At 39.8% G+C, this 23,567-nt stretch overlaps 1 protein-coding gene and 1 long non-coding RNA gene across 5 annotated transcripts in view; one reads left to right on the forward strand and one right to left on the reverse strand.

The window, feature by feature from the left end:
• The window catches only part of CRYBG3 (crystallin beta-gamma domain containing 3), a 106,700-nt gene that overhangs the window by 64,670 nt on the left and 18,463 nt on the right, over positions 1 to 23,567 (reverse strand). For all 4 annotated transcript variants that reach the window (XR_011429352.1, XM_023623964.2, XM_023623968.2 and 1 more), the window contains 2 exons: positions 13,702 to 14,132; positions 1,258 to 7,558 (listed from right to left, as the gene is read on the reverse strand). Coding sequence is in view for 3 of the 4 variants with exons in the window: in XM_023623964.2 (XP_023479732.2) it covers positions 1,258 to 7,558; positions 13,702 to 14,132 (6,732 nt within the window). In the remaining variant the exon portion in view is untranslated. The remainder of the gene's footprint in view (positions 1 to 1,257; positions 7,559 to 13,701; positions 14,133 to 23,567) is intronic.
• LOC138919295 (uncharacterized) lies at positions 17,106 to 17,545 on the forward strand. The gene is made up of 2 exons (XR_011429355.1): positions 17,106 to 17,230; positions 17,401 to 17,545. It is a non-coding gene; the product is annotated as an uncharacterized lncRNA (long non-coding RNA).

Raw genomic sequence — 23,567 nt, forward strand, 5'->3', positions numbered from 1 at the left:
CTGAGAATACCTTGAAAATTAGGATTTCAATAAGTGAGGAAATGTAGCAGGTTAAGTTGGGGATAGCAGAGAAAAAAGTTCCAGGAAGAGAACATCTTGAGAAAAAGTATGGTGGGAGGAAACAGAGTGTGTAACCAGACCTCAAGGAGACAAGGCTGGGCAAACAGAATTGGCGGCTCTGTACTACAAAGTGAAGAGAGCCCACTTGAGTCAGTAGGCAATAGGGACCATTAAAGAAAGATTTCTTCCAATCTCATCATTTCTTTTAAAACGACTTTGCCTTGCAAGATACTGGCTGGTATTCAAGTATTACTATTTGCTACTAAGGCTATTCCAGGTAAAGATACAGGTCTTGGGAATCCTAGAGAAAGTCCCATGATCTTGGGAATGCCAGAAAGGAAAGTCCCTGTTCAATGAATATTCTACATTAGACTTTAAATATTTCTAAGTCAAAGGAAAATTTAACTAAATTTTAAGACATTTTCCAGCTATAATGCTTTCAGTTCTTTTTCTTTGAATGAGGCTGTTCATTGCCCTGCTTTGTATGAACAACAACAGGAACAACTACAGTGAGCGGTTGTTGTCAAACACAAAATATTTTTAAGTATTTAAAATAGTTTTAAATATTAGGAAATATTTTCATGAGACACATAAACTCAATGGAAAGTGACAATTTTCCCACATACAGTACCTGGAGAAATTCAAAATGTTGCCACTTAATTTAATTTGAAAACTAAATATTAGCAAAAAACTGGGAAATAATTTGCTTCTCTCTTACGCCTTTTAAATTATGACTAAGCAATTTTGTTTTCTCAATGTAAAACAGTCCTGCAAAAATACACAAGAGACGATACACTTCAACCAAAGCATAATCTCTGATTTTTTTTTTTTTTTTTTGAGGAAGATTAGCCCTGAGCTAACATCCACTGCCAATCCTCCTTTTTGCTAAGGAAGCCTAGCCCTGAGCTAACATCCGTGCCCTTCTTCCTCTACTTTATATGTGGGACGCCTGCCACAGCATGGCTTGATAAGCAGTGCATAGGTCTGTGCCCAGGATCCGAACTGGCAAACAGGCACTTCAGGCAGCTGAAGCAGAGCACATGAACTTATCTGCTACGCCACAGGGCCAGCCCCTAATCTCTCATTTTTTTAAAATAATCTTTACACAACCTCAAAACACTGATTTTCTTAATAAGCTTTGAGATCATTTTATGAACCAAAGCACTACTTCATTAGTTAATCATCAAAATCACTCACCTCCGTGAACGGGCTTAATCTGCCTGAGTTGTCCTGAGCATGGAAGTATTTTGATGCTGGTTCATGAAAAATCCCACCAAATCTGGCTCCTTTTTCCAAGGAATGGGTTTTGGAAGTCTGTAAATACTGATGATAAGCACTCTTTAAAGAAGAATGTAACTTAGAAGTAAGGTCAGATTTTTGTAGAAACAAGGCCTTTTCTGGCCACAGACCAATTTGCAGATTAGAGGTAGTAGGTTCATTTGACATTACATATGCATTCTTAGAAAGTCCAGTCCTTTCCTGGTCATCATCAGGGTAAAATGTGATGGAAGGATCTGGCAGCTTGAAGGTAATGGCTTCCCTCCTTCTAGCTCTCAGACTTCCTTTATGCAATGGTTCTTCCTCCTCCTCCTCCTCCTCTTCCTCCTCCTCTTCCCTCTCCCCTCCTACCTCCTGTCCATCATCTTCATCAAAATTCATCTTCAGACGCTCTGATACTGACTGGAGAAGTGATAAGACAGAAGAGGGCTGGTTTGCACTCTCTCTTGATTTTGTGGAGCTGTGATGTCCAGGTGACACCTCACTGGACAGAATGTCCTCCTGAGAGCTGTCATCTTCATAAATGGGAGACAAGGCTAAGGGATAAATTTTGTACCTTTTAGCCTCCACTGATAAGAACACTTCTGAACTATCACTACCAAATGTCTCACCTAATTTAGTATCCTTTTCAAAATGATGGACGAGGTCAGTTCTGCTCTCAGACCTTTCACATGCAAGAACAGGCATGCTGTCAGCAGAAGTATCAGAAAACAAGAGCGAGTGTGTCCTTCTGACTTCTGTGGTAGCATGTTTGTCCTCCTCTTGGAGGGGTTCCTCATATAAGATAGTAAAGGAAGAATTTTCTTGTTCATCCTGAGAAACGAAGGCTAAGTTTGAGTCTTCTCTTTCCTTGTTATAATGTAGATCTCTGGTTTTGTCATCTACTGCAGTAACAGATGTTTTTTTGTCAAGCATTCTTATGGCCTCAGGTTGAAAATTCAGCATTGCTAAGGATGGGTAGCCTTCATAATCCTTACTTAGTGTAGGTGATTCATATCCCCTGAAATAGGAGGTGAGTCTGCTGTCACACACCATTAAGCCTTCCTTTATTCCAGTGGGCTCTTCCTCCATTTTTCCAACACCCACTTCAGTATACTCGTGGGATGCTTTTTCATCCTCAAATATGGGAGGCATGGCCTCTGCTTGTGTAATGGGCAATTCCAGACCTGTTTCATTCGTTTTCTCAATGTTTACGACTGTAGATAACTCTTTGTGTTTCCTGATAGTCCCATCAGAGTCTTCTGGGGATGTTCTTTCCATTTCTAACACAGAGAGCATGGGCACAAGCGTTCCGCTTGTCTCTTTAGCATCTCTCTGGCATGCTTTTCCAATTTCTAAGGAGGCAGGTCCTGCCTTCTTGTGTGCTTCTTTCACTTCTAACACAAAAGGTACCACTTCAGTTTTCCTAATCACCCTTTCGGCACCCTTTTGGTAAGTGTTTTCCATTTCCGATATAGGCCTTTCAGTCTTTCCAGTGATCCCCTCCGTATCCTTTTGGTAGATATTTCCCACTTCTAACATAATGGGCATCACCTCAGGTTTGTCCACATCTCCCTCAGCATCCTTTGGGTAACTATTTTCCACTTCTAACCTATCAGATGACACCTCGGTCTTTGCAATAACCCCTTCAGCATCCTTTGGGTAAGAATCTTCCATTCCTAATGTAGCAGGTATCACCTCAGCCTTTTCAGTAATCCCCTCAGCATCTTTTTGGTAGATATTTTCCATTTCTGACCTAACCGATGTCACCCCAGTCTTGCCAACATCCCCTTCAGCATGCTTCTGGTAAATATTTTCCATTTCTAATGTAACGGGTGTCATCTCAGTCTTTGCAATATCCCCTTCAGCATCCTTTGGGTAAATATTTTCCATTTCTAACATAACAGGTCTCACTTCCGTCTTTCCAGAAATTACCTCAGCATCTTTTTGGTGAACATTTTTCACCTCTGACATAATAGGCATCACATCACTTCTGCCAATATCCCTTTCAGTATCCCTTGTTTTACAACCTTTTTCCATTTCTAATATGGTAGGTAATCCCTCAGTTTCTTCAATATACCTCTCAGAATCTATTTGGTATGCTTCATGCATTTTAAAAATGTCAGCTATGGGCTCAGTTTTTATGGTATTCAATTCAGCATCCTTTTCATGTGCTCTTCCCATTTCTGACATAGGAGGGACTGCCTCACGTTTCATAATATTCAAGTCAGCATCCTTTTTATATGTTTTTCCCATTTCTAACATGGAAGGTATAAGCTCAATTTTTCCCATATTTACTTCAGTATCCATCTTATGTACTTTCCCTACTTCAGACATCGTGAGGGGTGTACTTTTATTACCATGTCCTGGCAAGGTTTTTTCAGATACACATACAAGACTATCAGACAAACTGCTTTTGGATGTCCCAGGCACATGGATGTCATCATTTGCAAATGGAGGCCATCTGAAATTTAATACAAGAGTTCTAGTATCCTCTCGTCCAGTTTTGTGATTATCCACACACTCTATTTCCATTTTATCTTTAGAGTCCTCTTGGAGAAAGAAATGTGTTTTTATATTATCATCTAACCCTTTATGGGGTGTGTCTTCAGCTAGTAAAACAGTTTCTGATTCCTGCAAATCTATACGATCAGACTGTCCCACTCCATTTCCAGAAAATGAGGATTTTTGGTAGAGAACTACTTCTCTTCCTTTAATAGACTCTGTGTCACTAACTAAGTTACTTACAGAGAATAATCTACCTAACGCTTTATTTTCACTAATTTCACATGTGCTTCGATTTATTGCCTGTTCTGACACCAAGAACTCCCTGACTATATCATGTGGCTTACCACCATCACTGTTCAGGATTTTTGAAGGGTTAGCCTGAAGTTCATAAGTGCAGGTATCTTCAGTATCTTCAAAAGCATTTGTCAGACTTTCTTGGGCTGAATAAATAATCTCATTGACTAATTTCCTAGCTTGATCTTCTAACAAACAAGACACATTCATTCTACCAGAATCAAAAAGGAGACTCTTCTCACCAGCTGTAGGTGAAACATGGGCTTTTTCCTCCCCTTGGACTTCCAACATGTTTTTCATGACCTGCTCTTCCAAATGCTCTGCCAGCCGGACGCCAGCCCGTGTCACTTCTTGTGGGTTTTTCTCAGGGGTGTCTTCTTTCAGGGTACCTGGATTCATTATGCTGTCTATGGCTATATGCTCCTGGCAGGTATCAACTGTATGTTTGGATTTTAGTTCCTCCCTGACAGAATTAAAAATCTCACCAATCAATGTGTCAGCCTTTTTAAGTAAATCACATTTGAAGTCCAAAAGTTGGTCATGTGCTCTCCCCCTTGCTTCTATGTGCTCAGCAGATGCTTCAGAACACTGCAGGCTTGAGCTGTTAACTGACGCTGAAGGCTCAGCAACTGCTCCAGGCTCAGCTTCCATGGGACTGTCAAATTGGGCAGCAGTTGGGAAATTGAGATACTTTCCAGGAGGATTCCCAACATATTCCTGAAATGGAGTCACTTCTGCCTCTGTTGAGACAGATGTTTCAAATTCCAAATAAGAGCTGTTAGGGTCCAGCAGGTTAGCTAAGGAGGCACCTTCCTGTGTGACATCTGTGGTGACTTTTACAGAACCAAAATTATTGGGAGGGTTATGTGAATGTGCAGCCATGCTAGCTTCTTCAGAGCAACTAGAGGAAGATGACACCCTACCAATACCACCACTTAAGAAATGAGGGTTCTCTTTCTCTCTGAGAGACATGACTTTCTTTTCTGATCTCAGCTCAGAAGGAACATTACAAAAGCTTGAATCCTCAGAAGCAAAAGCCTTTTTTTCCAAACTGGTATCAGAACCCAGAAGAGGTGAATTTACTTTTGTGTTGTCAGTTTCTTGGAATTTTGGGGAAGTATTAGTTAAGCTGAGTTCTGCCATTTCTGAGAAACCAGAAATCTTTTTAGTCCCACAAATATCTAAAGGTTGGCAAATCACCCAAGCACTGGCTTCACAATTTTGCATCATTTGCTTAGTGACATTTTCATCACGAACAGGAGGTAAAATCCCTGATATATTACTTTTGAGAAAAGCAGAAGGATAACCTAAGGCTTCTACCTCTGTTTCCTGTATACCTTGATATTTGGAGGCCAAAGAAGAAATCTCAATTTGGCAATTCTCTTTAAGGCCAGAATTTTGATATTTCTCTGTCACCTCCTTATGATCTATCAATTGAAAACTTTTGTCCTGTTCAAACTCTAGGGAAGTTAATTCTGATAAAATAGGCTTTGCTGGCACATCTGTAATTTCGAATGAAGAAGAAACTGTATCCTGAGAAATGTCTCTGGGCTCTGTTTGGGAAATGGATATCTTGGAGACAGCTACAGTTTTTCCTCTTCCAGAATGTGACTCAACAGGAACACTGTACTGACCATCAACTTCTAAGAAAATCTTAGCAATGTTATCACTTTTTGTTTCCAAGGAAAGAGAATCAGACCTCTTTATGGTGTTCTCACTTGCTTTGGTGTTTGAAAGCATTAACTCTGTTTTATTAGGGTGTTGAGATAAAATGGAACTGCAGTCCTTAGAGATGTGTTCAGACTCAAATCTCGAGTCCACTCCAGTTAAGTGGGTGTCACTTACTTTAAGATCTAGTGGAACCTGGCATTTTTCACTATCAGGAAGAACTTCCTTGGATTCAGGAATTGCAGATGCATGCTCAAGGCGAAGGCAAGCAGGCCTTCCTGCAGCCACGACTTGTTTTGCCACATTTTCTTCTTTACACCTACTAGACTGATTGGAAATACCACCAGTGTTGACATCCTCAGTTTCAATGAGCAAAGAATAACTCTCATTCTTTAAAAGAGGAATGTCCAACTTGCTCAGCATGCCAACTCCAGAGACAAAGGTAGGGGGTGAAACGGTGAAATTTGATTCTTTAGAGTCTTGGGTAAGAGATGTTCTGGCATCAGGTGACACTTTGGCTTGTTGAGGACACTCAGAGCCAAGAATAGATTCTGAAATGTGACTTCTATTAAGTTCAAAATTCAGTTCTGGTGTTATTTTATTGTCTAAGCATGCTGCAACCACTGGTTCACTGATACATTTTACAGAGGCAGGGTCCTTTTGATTTATTCTAATAGCCTGAGGCAATTTGCCATGTGGCCTAAAATCAAGCTTTTTGTCTTCTGTTATAAACAATTGGTCATTATCTTTGAGTAATGACTCAATTCTACCTTCTGGAGCTTTTACATGACTTGAAATTGTGGGTTCACCAACTGAGGCACTTTCTGTTTCTTGCCTGATTTCTGTACAAACCAAATTTTCCTGTGAGTCTTGGGCAGATGACCTATTTCCTTCATTGACAAGTTCTGCGTCTGTCTCAGCCTGCATCTGAAAAGCAGGGGTGCTGTTGTGACCGGCAGCCTGCTCTGAGGAGTTCCCTACAGTCTGCTTGTCAGAACACCTACTCTCTGGCAACCGCAGATCTCCATGCCTAACTGGTTTATTTGAACTTGGAAAATGTGTACTTTCCTGTTTGGTAGTGTCACTTCCATCAGCTTCACTCCAAGAGAAGGCAGAAACACCAGGACTCTCAGGCTCAACATGGTGTTCTCTGTGCACCAATGTCCCATCACTCATCACAGAGCTATTTTCTTTTATTATAGTTTCTGTTGTAATTATCCTCTGAAAGTCTGGACTGGAAGGAACTTCACTACTGTTACTTCCTGTAAACAATGCTAAACATTCCAAATTTCTGTCAGTCTGAGAAACCGGTACACAACTTAAATGGTGCTGTGAGTCAGATTCTCCAGCAGTGGAGCTGGAGTTAGTCACAGAAGAAGGCGATGACCTACTTCTCTCCGGTCCCCCAGGATCGTTTTTATTTAAGACATCCTTGTAAGAAGAAATATTCTCCAGTTCTGGGTCGTTTGTCGGATGTCTTCCTGTGCTGAGATTTATTTTGCTACAATCACAGTCTTCTAATGGACACTCGAGCAAATGTCCTTTCATAGCTATGTCTGTGCAAGCTGATGATGATGGCACCATCCCAGCTTCAATGTCACTTCCAGGGCCAATATATGTGCTTGCACTAGAGTCAGAATTTTCATTTTCTCTGCCCAAGGCATTCACGGTTTCTAATGCAGTCTGTTGCCTCAAATATTTCCTGATTTGTCTGGGGCCTCGATACGTTGCATATGTTACTGAAGGCCTCTCTAGTTTACCATTCATTTGTCTGTAAAAAGAAACAGCATGAGAGTATCAGAAAATATAATAAGTAACACCTAACAAGTAAGCCCAGAAATTGTGGTGAAGTATATCTTCCAAATACTCCTACTCTTAATATGTACTAATTTGGGGAGGAAATCCTAACATGCTTTAGTTAAATCTATCTTTACTAAAAATAATAACAATAAAGATTTGACAAGCAGCATGTGAATGTCAAGGCAGCATGACTGTCTGAGCTCCTTAGAACTGTTCCCTGTCAGTTGATCATATGCATCTCTCACCAGTTAACGGAGAACACAGGCGGACAAGGCAGGGGCTTGGGTTCCAGTTCTAATCTCAAAGGAGCATTTGTCTGAAAGGAACCACTCTGCCTTTGTGCCTCACATTGGTACCACAAGATCATGGGGATACATGACTGATTTCTCCACCATATCAGAGCATCATAGTGAGCTTCTCTTCCTTTAAACTTAGATGTGAATTTGAACAGCAACTTTGAGCACACAGGAGAAGAGGTTTTAAAGGAAACCACCTTGCAAGATGTCTAGCCCACGGTACATACTCGGTATGTATTTAACTCAATGAATGACAAAATCTCCTCAAAAATCCCCTCTCGTGTTAAGTTTTTTAAATATTCAATTAGTGTAATGAGTATTAAATTGTTTGGGTAAATGAAGAAATGAAAAAGGATTTCTAGAAAAAGTTCTCCACTTTTTCTCAACCCCAGCATGAAGTTCCTGATGCTCTCAACACCCAGCCTCCTCTGAAGAACCCACCTCTGGGAGTCCTCACGCTGTGCTGTGCCACCTTCCAGCCCTTTACACACACCATTCTTTCCCCTTTAATTCCAGCCCTGGGGAGAAACTCCAGTGTCCTCCAGGGCTCAGTTCACAAGTTTTCTCCAATGCAAAGCTACTCCGGGACCCCTTCATTCCTAAAATGGGCAGTTAGCCTCTGATCTGTGGGGGCAAAGGACCCTGAGCATTTGTCATATTACATTAAAAAGATCTTTGCATGACCTTCTGCACGAGCCTGGCAGCTATTAGAAGGAAGGCACTATGTCTTAATCATCTTTGTATTTTTAAGTGCCCCATACAAGATTTGGCAAATGGTATGTGTTTCATAACTTTTTGTGAATTAATGAATGACTTAGTAAAGCAATGATAACAAATGCTGAGAAATTTATTTCAGACTGTGTTAATTCTTATAGATATAAAAGTCTTATATTCTGAACTCTAGCCGCATTTCAGTGCCCTGACCATAAAAACGTATGGTAGAAAAATTTGATGTGTGTTCTCATTTTTTCAGATTAAACACATAATTAATAAAACATTATAGAATCCATATGAATAAGAAATCCAGTTATCAGTACTCCAATAGCTAAAATAATGTATTTTCTTCTCAACTTTAAAGCAATAACATTCAGAATACTAGATTTGTCTAAATGATAAAACAGAAAGTAAACTTCCTTTGACATGTAAAATCTTCACCAACTATGCCTTTTATATATTTCTTGAATTTTAGCTGAAATAATTTATTTCAATCTGTAACTGCTGGCCCCTAAAATCATATCACACCACTACTATAAAAAATTGTACTAGTGACATTCACTTGTTTTTACTGCCCACTATAAAGCAGCTAAAGGAGATGTATAGAGAAATGTTTTGCCTTGCAAAAGTGGTTTCGGCTGCCTGAGTTTCAGGCTGGATCAAAGACTGTCATGAAACAAACTCAAAAGCTGAATAAAGTAACCTGTCTAAGAAAACATGCAAGAAGGGATAAATACATACAGGTAAATTAATGTTACTGGAGAAATCCCATATCAAAATACATAAATTATTCAGAAAATATAAGAGCCTTTCAGAGCAACATATGAACATCCAGAAGTCTGAATAAATGACAACAAATTTTACTATTTGGTTGGTTTTTCTTTCAAAGCTTTAACATTTTATACTTAAAACCTACTTTCAAAAGGCTGCCAATTTTCCCCCCAAAAGATCACCAAAATAATTCTGAAGAAATGAATACACAAAGAAATGTACACAATGTCCACAGAAATAGGCAATGAGAGATAAGGACCAGAATTTATCCTTCAAGTACAATAAACAGAGATTCTCTAACTTCCGACTCCCTCCTAACGAGACCTCAAGGCATTATATCTGCATCAACCCAGAAATGTTACTTTTGATCTAAAATGACTTCTAATAAACTACAGGCAAAAGTCCACTAAATTTCAACTCATTGTAATAATGCCTTTTGGTAGATTTGGGGTCCTTTGTTGGGGGGATCATGTTTTCTATTTTTTCAGGCTTTCTGGGTACTTTCAACTAAAATGATTAAATTGAATTACATTAACTAGTTTAAATTTCTAACTAGATAATCTCCTGTGGCACCCTGGGTGGAAATGCTAAATGCTTGTAACTAAAACGTGCATTCTTTATATACTAAACAACTATGTTATCATGTTTAAAGCATTGAACATTGACGTTTCAAGCTTAGCTTCACGTGTTATATTTAGTTTTTGCAAGTACTCATGAGCTACACTCCCACTTTTTAAAAGGTTAGTCGCACCAAAATAGTCTATTTTCTACATCATTCTTTCACAATTTGTGGTTGAGTTTCCATAATTAAATAGAATTAAGAACATAAAACTGTTCTTTAATTGGTAAATTTTTGCCTAGTAAATAAAATAGAAAATGGAAATGTCAACATATAATTTTAAAAATAAACTGAAGATGGAAAATTAAACAAAAAGATTTATTTTCACAAGCTGAAGAGAGAAAAGGGAGTATTAATTTCATGCATTAGTCATTGTGCATGGTTTGTGCATTGTGCATGGATCTATAGTTTATCCTATATAACCAAAGGTATGTGATCCAAACAATAGTAAATGGAAATGTCTAGAAATTTCAAATATTTAAGAAATTTGAAAAAATTTTACGCATTTCAGCCTAGACATAACTACCCATCTCGTGAAGGTTTACTAAGCCACCAGGTGCTGCATACAGCTGTGTGCAATTCTGGACAAATCTGGACACACCTGACACCACAAAGGTCCACCAAAGTCATGCGCCATTCTGCAAAGAAATTCTATAATAGCAGCCTGAAAATAATAGCCTCAGAGCAAAATTTTCTAATTCACTTTTAGGAAAGTATGACTGAGCTACTTTTTTAGTGTTAAGATTTATTTCTTTTCAAATTGCCTAGTTAACACTATCTTCTCTCACAATAGGGAAGGCTTTTAATTTTTCTACGTAAAGAAAAGCTGCAAAACCAGCAATTTTTTTTAAATCACAATAAAGCTTGGACGATGGCTATGAATGTTGAAAATACAAGAATTATAGCACTTTTTAAAGAATTTCAACCCAACAATGAAGTAGCTTCCTATACAGTCATGAGTCGCTTAACAATGAGCACATGTTCTGAAAGGCATCATTAGGTGATTTCGTCATTGTGTGAACATCAACTACATATAGTAAAAACAATTACAAAGCTGCTTATTATTTCTAATTAAGTGAAGATGAAATCATTTACAATGCCTTTTGATGAGGATTTTTTAAAACACACTTCAAATTATAGGTAATAACTCATCTAAATTTCGAAAACTGTATTAATAGTGACTAATAGTGATCAAAAAATTACATCTGATACTAGAGTAAGGGACAGCGCCTGTCTTTGCTCAGGTCATTCTGGTGAATTGCTTTAAGCAATTATTCTATTGATAAGGAGAGGTTTGCTAACAAGAAACAAGAAGCAATTAGCCTCTTCCATGTTCTATCATCTAGTAGTTCAGGTTTGTTTCTTCAGTACTAATCAAAACCAAAGGAGAAAAAGCACAAACTTTCCCTTCTGCCTCATTCCCATATAACAGCCTCAAAATCCCCACAATTTTAAATTACTTTGGAACTGAACAATCACCTGGAGAGGTTGTTAGAAAACTGCTGGGCCCCATTCCCAAAGATTCTGATTCAGTGGGTCTGAATCAGATTATGTGCATTTCTAATGTTTCCCAGGTGATGCTGATGCTGCTTATTGAAGGACCACACTGAATAGCACTGCTTTACACAATCCATCACAGATGTACCCCAGTTTAACCATTTTTCTGCTGTTGGACATTTGTTTCCAATTATACGTTCCTATAAATGTTTCAGTAAACATCTTTTTACATCATTAGAAATAACTTACAAGATTTTTAAAAGTTCTTGACAGATACTGCCCTAAAATGTGCCCTCTACCCTCGCACTGTATGCAAGCATCAGCCATATCAACACTGACTCATACAGAGTATGATCATTTATTATTAGTTATCAATTTAACAGGACAAAAGTTATCTTATCTTAGTTTACATCTCCTTGATTGCTAGTGAGACTAAACCTTCCTTCCACTTATTTATTAGCAGTTCACATTTCTTTTATTTGAATGATATGTTTATATTGTTTGCCCATTTTTTTTCTCTTGGTGACTTAGTATCTAAAATGCTTACCAGTTAAAGCATTCTTGGACATTTTCTGTATATAATTTTCTCATCTGCCAATTTAACATATCATTGTTTAAGTTATTTGACATAATCGAGTTTGAAAATTAGTAGTAATCTAACCTCTGATCTTTTCTCTCCTGATACTTTCCATTGTGATCATGCTTACAAAATTTTCTCACCAAAATAAAACAATAATTCACACTTAGCTACTTTTAGTTTTGTATGGTTTTTAAATATTTGCTACTCTATTTTAATTAATTTTAATATAAAAATGAGATAAGTATCAGGGATGGCCCTGTGGCCGAGTGGTTGAGTTCGTGCGCTCTGCTGCAGGCGGCCCAGTGTTTTGTTTGTTCGAATCCTGGGCACGGACATGGCACTGCTCATCAGGCCACGCTGGGGTGGTGTCCCGCATGCCACAGCTAGAAGGACCCACAATGAAGAATGTACAGCTATGTACTGGGGGGCTTTGGAGAGAAAAAGGAAAAAAATAAAATCTTTAAAAAAAAAATGAGATAAGTATCTTTTATTTTTTTCTCCAAATTGTTAACCAATTTCCCCAAGTCCTCCTTTCTACAAGAGTACACAATGCCATCATATTCAAAGGTTCAAATCACAAAAATATGAAGGTCTATTTGTAGACTGTCTATTCTGTTCCACTTAGAAGTCTAGCAAATATTACATCAGTATGACATTGTTTCAATTAGTGTAGCTTTATCGGTACATTTTAATATCTGGTAGGGCAAGCCCCACAACAGTCTTGACGGGCAAACTCAAAGCTATCTGGGTATCAGTCCTCACCACTGTAAGATGGGTGTGTGTCTACCTCATAAGTTTGCTAAGAGGAATTAACTGAAAACACACACATGAACACACATGGAGACACTTTGGAACTACAAAGTTACAAGTTTTCATCTATATCTGACTACAGTATTACTGATGACCTTTTCAAATAATAAAAATAATCCTTAGGTAGAAATTAAATTAAAATCAGTAAGACAGACCCTTACTAGTAATAAGTGAATACTTTTATGTTACACAAAATGTCTAATGGACTCAACACTGTTATAAATATTTTTGGGGTAGAAAATATTCCTTCCAGCTCATTTGAGTAAAATGAAAAATAAGTTAGTGCTTGTTTGTTAATCAAAGAAAGAAAAAAAGGGTGGTAAAATGCTCCTTAAATTTGTGCAAGATTTCAGTTTCTTAGAGCTGTGAAAAAGGTTCATAAGGCTAGTTTTACAAATAGCATTCAATTTAATTTCTTTTCTTAACCCCTTTAATTGGATTCCACAAAGAAAAGATATTAATAGAATGTGAATACAAACCTTAGAACCATTTTTGTTCCCAAAATGCAGACACTGAACACACTGCCTGTCCTAATACAAGCAGAATTCAGACAACAGAAAACACACCCGTTCAAGGAAGTCTTAAATTAGAAATAAATCTTGTACTATGACAGAGTTAGCACCTAAAAGGTATTAATACCACTCCATAAAATAGCTCAAAAGGCCCTAGATTATATGCATGGTACACAGAATCATATAATCTTTACCCAGTAGCAGGCACATTACAGAATACTTTTTCCAGTGCTCTCAGTTAATAGAAGTAGAACTAAGTCTCGACAGCTAGGTCCAAAAGCTCAATTTTTTGGCTCAAGTAAATTTTAAACTTACTTTAACAAATCACTGGTTTCCTGTTCACTGTCTTGTGTTGTATCCAAAGAACAGGCGTCTGAGAGTTTAGCTGCATGGGACTCCTGTTCCTCTGCAGGAAGTGCCTGGGCTCCCAGGGAGCCGTTGACAGTCTCCTGCTCCCTTCTGACCCCTTCCTCATGCCGGTCACTGGGATTTCGTAAATCTTTCTCAGTTTTGTCATGGTTGTCTTTGAAAGAAGATTGCTTGGCTTCCCCAAGAGATGATTTTCCTGAAATATTGAATAAGGTACCAAGAAACTGAAAAAAGCTTTCTTTTGGCTGTCTATCGCTTTCTCCTATTTTGGCATCTGGAGCAGAACTGGAAAAGTCATTTGGCTTTTTGGAACCTTCCGGCGTTGGAAGAGTGACTGGCTTCTCAGCACAGTTCCTTTTGTCCTCAGTTTGGGGAATCTTTGAAAACAAAATAGAGAATAATAAGTATTATCATTTTAAAAACAACATATTTTGACTGAGAATCTATTACATGGCAAACTGTGCTAGATGCCAGGATATACTTGTGAGTAAGACTGATGGCTTCTTTTCCCTCAGGCAGTTTACAATCTACTGAAGGGCACAGTCAGCACACCTTTAACAAAGCTACATAGTTATATCATGAAGGGAGAAGCATAGCCCAGTGGGAACTCAGAACAGGAGTAACTAGTCCAGATGTGATGGTGGTGGAAGCAGAGGAGCAACTGAGGGGATGCTTCCTAAAGGAAGTGCCCTCTGAAGGAAGGAGACCTAAGAAATGACTGTGTGACTCCTGTGAATCTTCCTCCCTCTCCCTCTCCTCATCTTCCTTCCCCCAGCCCCCTCTCTGTGGTTAGTGAGGTGCCAGCTTCTAAGGAGTTAATATGACTGGAGGTTAGGGTACCAAATGAGAAGACTGAGAGGTAAGTATGGAGAGAGAAGTAAAGAGTCAGATCACAGCAAACCTTATGTGCATTTAAATTTAGCCTTTATTATTACAGAGCTAATGGACAGGATTTTCAAACACTCAGGACATCAGACAACACCTAAATAGACCTCAACATTTCAGCATCTCATCAACCCATGAAGCCACCACCTTGTGTAAAATTGTTGTTCAAGAAGACAAGGAAGGACAGCAGCATGGTGTATTGACTCAGACGAAAAGACCACCGTGAACTCTTCATGTTAAAGCACAAAGTCCTCACATGGGCATTAATGCAAACCGCAGACAGCGCCAGGAATTCCTGCAGAATTAAACACTTCCAGGAGTGCCTTTAACCTGCTCATAATTAAGTTACTACTAGAGCAAACTCACATTCACGTGCACTGTGTGAGGAGAGACTGAACACACTGGCAGTCCGAGTCGCACTCTTCCCGAAAGCTTCATTAGCTTTTGGCCAACGCGCGAACTCACCCTGCCCTCCAAACACGCTCCTCAACTACTTGCAAAAGGAATGTGACCCCAACAGTATCTGTCAGATGTCACGCTCACCAGTCCTTACAAAAGGAAAGCTCAAGTGTGCACCAGAAAAGACCAGGTCACCAAGATAAAACCACCTCAGGACACTGTAGGGTCACCTGATAAAGTTTGTAAGAAGCTGATCTTCAAGAAGGCAAAAGCATTGTAATCATAATGTCATTTATTCACTTCATTTCATGTTTTAATCCAAATTTAGAACAGTTTAAGGAGTGTTCCACTAACCACTAATAAAATTTAGCACATGAAAAGTTGAGAAAATGTTTAGAAACCATTAGCTCAGGAAATTAATTTCAAGCAAACAATATGTTAAATTTTCTCCCACCTTAGGAGTCAGAGGGTATTTTTGAGTGAACACATCCTGTTTCCTAAGTGTTAGGACCTTAATATAACTTGTGAGCTTCTACATTTAGAAGTCACCAGCCTCTAGAGTCACTCAAGTTCTCACCTTTTCCTGGTTTCAACACCAACCTGATCCCACTTGTCTCCACATCCTCCATCTAGCCTTCTGCTCATCAGGAACCTGCACTATAAACTGGCTTCCCGCTCCCTCCTATACACAGCAGGAAGGACCTCTTGGTTTGGCAGAAGATATGCTAGTTGGCATTTTGAAAATGCTCACGTGTACGAAAGATGTTCCTTTTTTGTCCTTTCACTTCTCCACTTAATTTGTTGTAACTGCCAATCACAAAATTTCTTCCTGAGTCAAGATGAATCAAGTCTTTAACATGAACAGAACAGGGATTCTTCCTACAACTAGTAAGAATGCTGGTCGTGCTAGGGAGCTACTTGAAGAAAGTGAACGACAGGCTGCTCACTGAAACATCATCAATATTCTTAAAACACTTTAGAGATTCATAAAAGAGTCTTATAAAATTGCGCCAGTGGTTTAAAAAAAAGAAAAATTAAAAGAACATGGAAATTACATTTTTTGACATCAATAAAATCTCAAGACAAATAATTTCTGTCCAAAATACTATTTATTTCACAGCCTCTATTATTTTTACTTGACAATTCCTTTCAAAATATAATAGACGGCTTTCTAAACAAGGAAGATACATTTTGCTAAAGTAGTGAAAACCTTCATATTTAACCTTTAAAAGTAAAAATCATTTGTTTCTCCTTCCCCTTTTCATGTTCTTTGCTATTCTGGAACCCCTATATCTTAAATTCCCTGAAGGGCAGTTTTTTTTCAGTTTCCTTAATCTCTGAGTTGCTTAATTTTTCCCTATTAATCTTATAAGAAATTTGTACCAGTAATTAAAATATCCTCAACAAGAAAAAAAGTATCTGAATTTAGAAGCAAAAACTAGTGGAAAAAAAACACTGCCATTCAGAGCAAACACAATAAATTCTGTATTTATATAATTAAGTTTTTAAGTCTGATCTCAAACAGCTGCTCTTTGCCCTCAGACAGTTCAGCTGGCCATAAGCTTGGGCCAATCTTGCCAGCCAACAGGATGGTCTGCCAGTGTTCTAACAAGAGAGTAGAAGGAAAGTGCTCAGGATTCAAGCAAACACCAACAAAACTTCAGCTCCCCATTGCTCTGAAAGATGTTGGTACTCTGCATATAACATATAAAAGCTACTGATGAAGGCATATGTATCTTGGGAATTTTAAATTTTTTCCTTTGTATTCAAATATGTGTAATTCAGTGCCCTTAGGTCTAAATTCATCCATCCACCTCTTCTCTTTGCTAAGCACCCAATACAGGAACCATAAGAAAGCATTAAACATGTAGATTAATAAGACTCAGCTATGGCTTCAATGAGCTCACAATCCAGCAAGACACCCATCATCATGTCACTGTGTGAGGCTTAGGAGAGGGATGTACACAATGGAGGACAATGAACATGACTGGGGATGAGAAGAACCCACTGCAGAAGGGAGGTAACAGTGAGCTTGCTCCTGACGGGTGAGAAGAGCATTCCAGACACAGATACGGCATAGACAAAGACACAGAAGTGTGTGCAGTACGTTTGTTATCACATGGGGTAGCTGAAGATGATCGGGGCATGGAGGACAGAGAATGAGGTTGACAAGACCAATTAGAAGTGGAGGGTGAGTGTAAGAAAGCCACAGGGGACTGCCTTTTCTAAATCAGGCAACTATTTGAGAACGCAGGGCAAAAATGGATCTGGGAAACCCAAGTAGGTGAGATTACGGACTTTGTTGGGGTGGGAGAGGTATGGCAACCAACTATTTAGATGTCAAACATGTTGGATATTTAGTCCCCGGGTAACGTACAAGTTGCGATGTCCAGAAAGCGGTCAGAAGCACAGTTTAAAAATGCAATTTGGCAATACTCAGTGTGTGCGGGGAAAGGAGGATCAAGAAAAGAGCCCTGGAGAAAAGAAGATTAAAAGGCAGCACAAAGAAGGGAAGAAATCAATGAAAGATAGAGAAGGCCCATATGAGACCAGGTCATCCCTCCCTCCAGAACACTAGTCTCCAAAGGACAAAGGATATCTCCAAAAGCAAAAGGGAGTAAATGCCCAATGCCACGTGAGGTCAAGAAAGATGAGGACTGTCCTGACTGTCCTTCAGAATCAGGCACACTCACACCTCAGGAGCCATGCGCTTCCTCCTCTCTCTGCTCAGGATGTTCTTCCCCCAGAGGGCTCTATGGCTTGCTCCCCTCACCTCCTTCAGACCTCTACTTAAAAGTCATCTCTTCGTTGAAGGTTTCCCCGTCACTCTATCTAAAATAGTAAACTCCTCCACTCTGACACTACTATCTCCCTTCTCTGCTTTATTTTTCTTCTTTGTCCTTACTAGTATCGAATACACACACACACTTGCATGATGTAATATCTCTTTCTTCCTCCAGAGAGTAAAAGCCACAAGGCCAGGGCCTTCCATCTGCTGTATTCACTGCAGTATCTCTAGTACCTTGAAATGTGCCTGACAATCAGAGGTGCTCAAATATTTGCTGGATTAACAAATGAAGGAAGGAGGGCTAGAGAGAAGCCCTAGGAATGCCCAGTTGGGAAAGAGTCATGACAGTTCAGGAACGTGTGGGTACAGCCCCAGACTCAAGGTGGGAAGCAGTGCACAGGCAGCAAGAAAATGGGAATAGTCGGTAAAGAGAAGGGAACATTTTTTAACTAGAAAAAAAATTTTTAACTAGGAAAAAAGAAAAACATAAGATGACCATTTAAGGTCCAAGACAGAAGAAATGGCTTTTTGTTCCTATTTTGTCGATCAGCTCTACACCTGTTGGAAAGGGAGTAACTGCTGTCCAAGAGAGAAGGATGACAGGTTCCAGAAAAAAAACCAGAAGATGATGAGATAAAGAGACCAGAACAATCTCTAACACTTCTAATAAAGGCAAAGTAGTAGCCTTGGAGGGAGTAGGGACCTTTCCTCTTCCAAGGAAAGTGGTAAGGAAGTGGCTAAAGCCTGAGCAATTCAGTAAGCAGAGAAGACGGCGAGCGAGGTCCCACAAGTGGCTGTGACCCAGTAAAGCGAGAGGAGAGATGACAAGCTGAAGGAGAGGCACAGAGATGGAGCTGGAGCTGGGCTCCCAAAATAGAGAAGACCTGGAAGAGTCCTTCTGGGAAACATAGCAACAAGCTGAAACTAGGTGTACCAAGCAGCAGTTAGGGTCAATGAAAACTTTAAAGTATTCACTCACTCAATAAGTAATGAAAGAGCAAAATACTGTTCTAGGTGCTTAGATGCACCAGTGAAAAAATACACCAAAAGTCTTGCTTTCATGGAGCCTAGAACTCCATGAAAGAACTTATTTGCAGGTCTGGCATTAGTTTGTTACTTCCTATAGCAGGTGGAAGCTGCTGACCCAACATGGTGAGTGGCACAGGGAGCAAGGTCAAGAAGGTCGACAGGTAGAGAGTATGGCCAAAGAGTCTGTTGAGTGGGAAATAGTGAAGTGGCAGACAACTCTACTGTCTCAAGCACCTGGCTTGGGCATCCTTTTTCCCTCAGGCTCTGCCTTCATTGTGAATAGCAAGCATAATCCTTCTGAACACCCTGACCCCTCAGTTCCTCAGTACCCTCAACTCCAATGACCTCCACTTCTACTCTACCTGTCCCTACGGCCAAGCCTGGCCTTTGACTACCATAACCCCCCCACGCCTCAATCTCAATCTCAGGCATTCCCCATGTTCACACCCTCTCACCTTTCCAGCTCTCTTAGCCCACTGTCCCAGGTGTACCCAGCACACCAGTTCTCCTGCCTCATCACAGCTTCTGTGACTTCTCCAACTCTTACTCTGAACCCTTTCAGTTCCTACAAGTTTTCAGGTATTTTCTATCCAGCCATGAAATATGGCCAATAACCTCAAACCCTCTTTTCTTTGTTCCTTGGACATTCCCACCAATAAAAATTCCAGTTTTATCTTTTCCACATAAGTGAATGAGTCTTGCTTTAAAAATCCACAGGGAGACGCACAGCAATGAAGATTCAGGTTGCCAACAACTCAAGATTTACAGCCTCCACTAGGAATCAGTCTGCAACCTTCCCCCACTTTCCACAGCAGCTATTTCAAACCTATCCCACATTCCTTAAGCCACCCCCTCAATTACCCTGTACCCTGGCTCAGCAGAGGACCCTACTTTCTATTTCATGGAAATACTCCCTCACAGTCCTGACTCCACCTCTCCTCCACCTACATCACAGCAGCAATAGAACCCGCTTCCTTCACTCTCCTCACAATGAGTGGAGGAAGGACTCCTCCTCCCAAGGCTAATCCCTCCACCAGGGCACCAGTTCAGAATCCTTGGTGTCTCCTCAGGAACCTCAGTTCCTCATATGCCCTTTCTGGAAGCCTATCATTCAAAAGTATTAAGTCCAGGGACAGCCTTCTCCTCCCTCTTCACTACAAACCTTCTTAAAAGGGAGTTACCCACCCTCACTGTTTCCTTTCCCTTCCACCCAACCACTTCTGAAGCCCCTGCAATCTGCCTTCCATCCCAGGCATGCTCTGACCAGGACATCTCAGAGACACTGTCTAATTCAACGAACTTCTCTGTCTTGGTCCTCTATTATCTGTCTGCAGAACGTGAGACTGAATCTTTTCCTGAAAATCATTCTTCCTTTGGCTCCCATGACATCATTCTGAGGTTTCTTTTCCCTTCTTCCTCTCTGAATGCCCTCTCCATCTCCTTCAAGCTCACAGCCTTCTAGCCACCCCTTATATAGCATGTTTCTCTGATTTCGAGCCTGGGCCTGCTTTACTTCATGCTCTTTGCATAAGGTCTCATTTTCCACAGATTCGATTCCCAGATTAGTATTCTCAGCTCAGACTGTATGTCCAACTATCAACCAGACATCAATATTCACCTGGATGCTTCCCTGGAACCTCAAACTCAAAACATCCAAAACTGAACTTGACCATGTTGTATCTCCATTCTTCCATCTTCTGTAAGCTACAAAATTCCCATTGTTAAAAAGCCAGACAAAACATCAGGACACTGTGACCTCTCCCCCAGAACACTGCCAGCAGTGACTTAACCTATTTCCTTGCTTCTGCTCCTACTGTCCCCTAGCCTACTCTCCAGATAAAAGCCAGAGCAATCTTTTAGAATTCAAATCTGATCAACCTGAAAGGCCTCCAATGGCTGTGCACTGCCATCAGGATAGGATACAGACTCCCCAGCAGGGCATCAAGGTCTTGGTGGATCTAGCCCTGTGTTCTTGAACTGCATCTCTTGCCACTCACAATGCTTGTAATACCTAGTGTCATCATGAGCATCCTCATTCATTCTCTCCCCTCTCCTTCCCTCTCTCTCTTACTCTAGTATGACTTTGCATAATGCTATTCTCCTTGCTGGGGCCACTTATCCCTTGCTCTCACTGCCTAGGAAATGCCTACTACAACTCAAGTCTTTCATATTGGAAGTTGCCTATATATGTTCTTCCAATGGACAGCCCTAAAATCCTGTTTTCCTTGTCACCACAGAGGGAAGGCAAACAACTTCATATGCTTTCATCATGAGTAGCACTATTACCTAAATTAACAGCTACTAAAATTGGGCATTCATAAACCAGAACCAATTGCTTACTAGAGAATCCTAGTAAGTCTTCTCCTAAGACATCCGGCTGCAACACATTACTTGGCAAACTTGTCAACAGTTGAAATTCTTTCACCAATTGTTGAAATTTCCTCAATTTTGAGGAAAATATTTATTATCAGTTTATTATTACTGATATCTTGAGCTAATTATAGTTGAAGTGCTAAAATTTTAAATCAAAATCACTCTTCATTTATCTTTATCATAACTAATTTAGTTTGTGGTGGGTTGTCTAATTAACTCCACAGAGACCACTGACACATATTTGCATCAGTATTTTTCAATAAATGGATTTTACAACTAATTGTAAAGTGCAGAGATGAGCTATTTATACCCCCACTGTTAAAGAAATTTTGCTTGAGGGAGAACATTCCACTTTTATGGCAAAATTACTTTTCCACTAAAAAGTTAGAACAGGCAAGGCACGTGGGCTGTCATCTATTTTGCCCTGAGCTGGTCATCATTTAACAAAAAAAATAAGTCATGTACAACTTCTATGTTATGATATACCAGTGCTGTGATCAGTTCTGAGATGTCATAAATAATTTATTACTAAAATTAGTTAAAAAGCTGAAATTTCACTTTTTAAAAATGCTCTAGAATGGAATCAAAGTTATATCTGTAGTGTTACTTCCAGTTTTCCATTTCCATATACTTTCTGATAAAGGGATGTAGTTATACATAGTGTACCAAATAAGTACCCTTACCTGTAAGTGACCCAAGACAGTCATCCATCATATGTGATAGAGAGAAAAAAATAGGGGTAAAAACTGCTGGTATAAATAGGAAAAGTCTGAGCTACACATAGCAACGGGTACAGGCAGGAAGGCAGGGCTGTTGATGGGGCTGGAACACTGAGGAGGGAGACAAAACATGAGAATCATTCCAGGTGTCAAGACTGGGTAACTGGTGGCACCCTTTAGTGGAATAGAAATACAGAAAGAGAAGGCAATTAGGATAAAATACACTGAGTTCAGCAATGAGTATGACACACCCCACATTTGCAGGAAAGGTCCATCAAAGACTTGGCTCTACCTCCCCGAAGCTCAGGAGAACACCCTGGGTTGAAGGGACAGATGTGAGCTTTGTCACAGACTAAGATGTAGATAGAAATCAAATCAGCCAGGGCAGGTGTGTAAGGTGAGAGGTGAAAGGAATAAGATGACATACACAGGAGAAAAGCCATTCCTTCCTGTTAGGATATAAGGACTTCGATGAGAACACTGGGCCAGAATAATAAATGTGTTTAATTCTCTGAGAGCTTTTTGGAAACCCCTCTAATGTTCCTGAGTCAGTATCTGGCAGCCATGGAAGCAAATTTACTCACAAGAATCTAGAGTATGTACACAATAAGGTACACCACAAGTAGGACCATTCCAGGTCTACGACAGGTTGGAGCTGCTGTAAACCAAACCAGATATCTTACACTACATTCAACACCCAAAAACTCCGAGATAGCAAGGCCTCAGACTGGCCCCAGCCATACTGATAGGCTTCAGCTCTGGCAGGCCCCCTGGTCATCTGGACTGCATACTGACACACAGTGCAATCTCCATTTTGGGCGCCTTGACAGCACTGAGTTTTGATAGAAGCAATCAAGGGGTAAGAATTCTGACTTCTAGCTAAAGTTCAATATGTATACTTTCATGTATGCCCTCTTTTCCAATGTTACAGAGAATCAACGTTTCTAATAGCTGGTTTCTATACCATTCACCCGGAAAAAATGAGCACCATTCTCAAGCAGAGAGTTATTTTTCTAAGTTTTAGCCAGATTTTATAAGGCAAGAAGGCAACTCTTTTCCTAAGTACCTACTTAACATATACAGGCCATTGCACAAAATATATCCTACAGCTACCAAAACTTGATCATAACCCAGCTTCACATCACCAAACAACCCAAAGATCCAATTTCTAGAAAATCACTTATGAGTAAAAAGAAATGTTACAAAGTTTAGTGATTTTCAGGGATTGTTAACCACACTTATTGATGACTGTCTAGGTAGCTGTGTACCTTATACACTTTCCATGCTTATCCTGTAGGAGCAAAGAAAGCCAGTTCACAGGTGAGCTGACCAAACACATCCATGACATAGTAATGACATGTGAGAACATGTTATTAACTTCTACCATCCAAAAGCACTATTAGCTGTTAGCAGCATTTGAGAAAACATAACACAAATCAAAGAACTTACTTAGGCAAAGAGACGGTAGGAAGTCAGGTGACTCAATTCACAGATTTGAAAACTAAGGCACAAAGAAGCTTAATGCCACACAGCTTGTTGGGGGATGAGCTGGGATAAGACTACCACTGTCTATACCCCTCAGCACTCTCTTTCCCACCCCATCCTAAGATGCAAATGTC

This window comes from Equus caballus, chromosome 19, assembly GCF_041296265.1.
Source record: "Equus caballus isolate H_3958 breed thoroughbred chromosome 19, TB-T2T, whole genome shotgun sequence".
NCBI classification, from domain to species: Eukaryota; Metazoa; Chordata; class Mammalia; order Perissodactyla; family Equidae; genus Equus; species Equus caballus.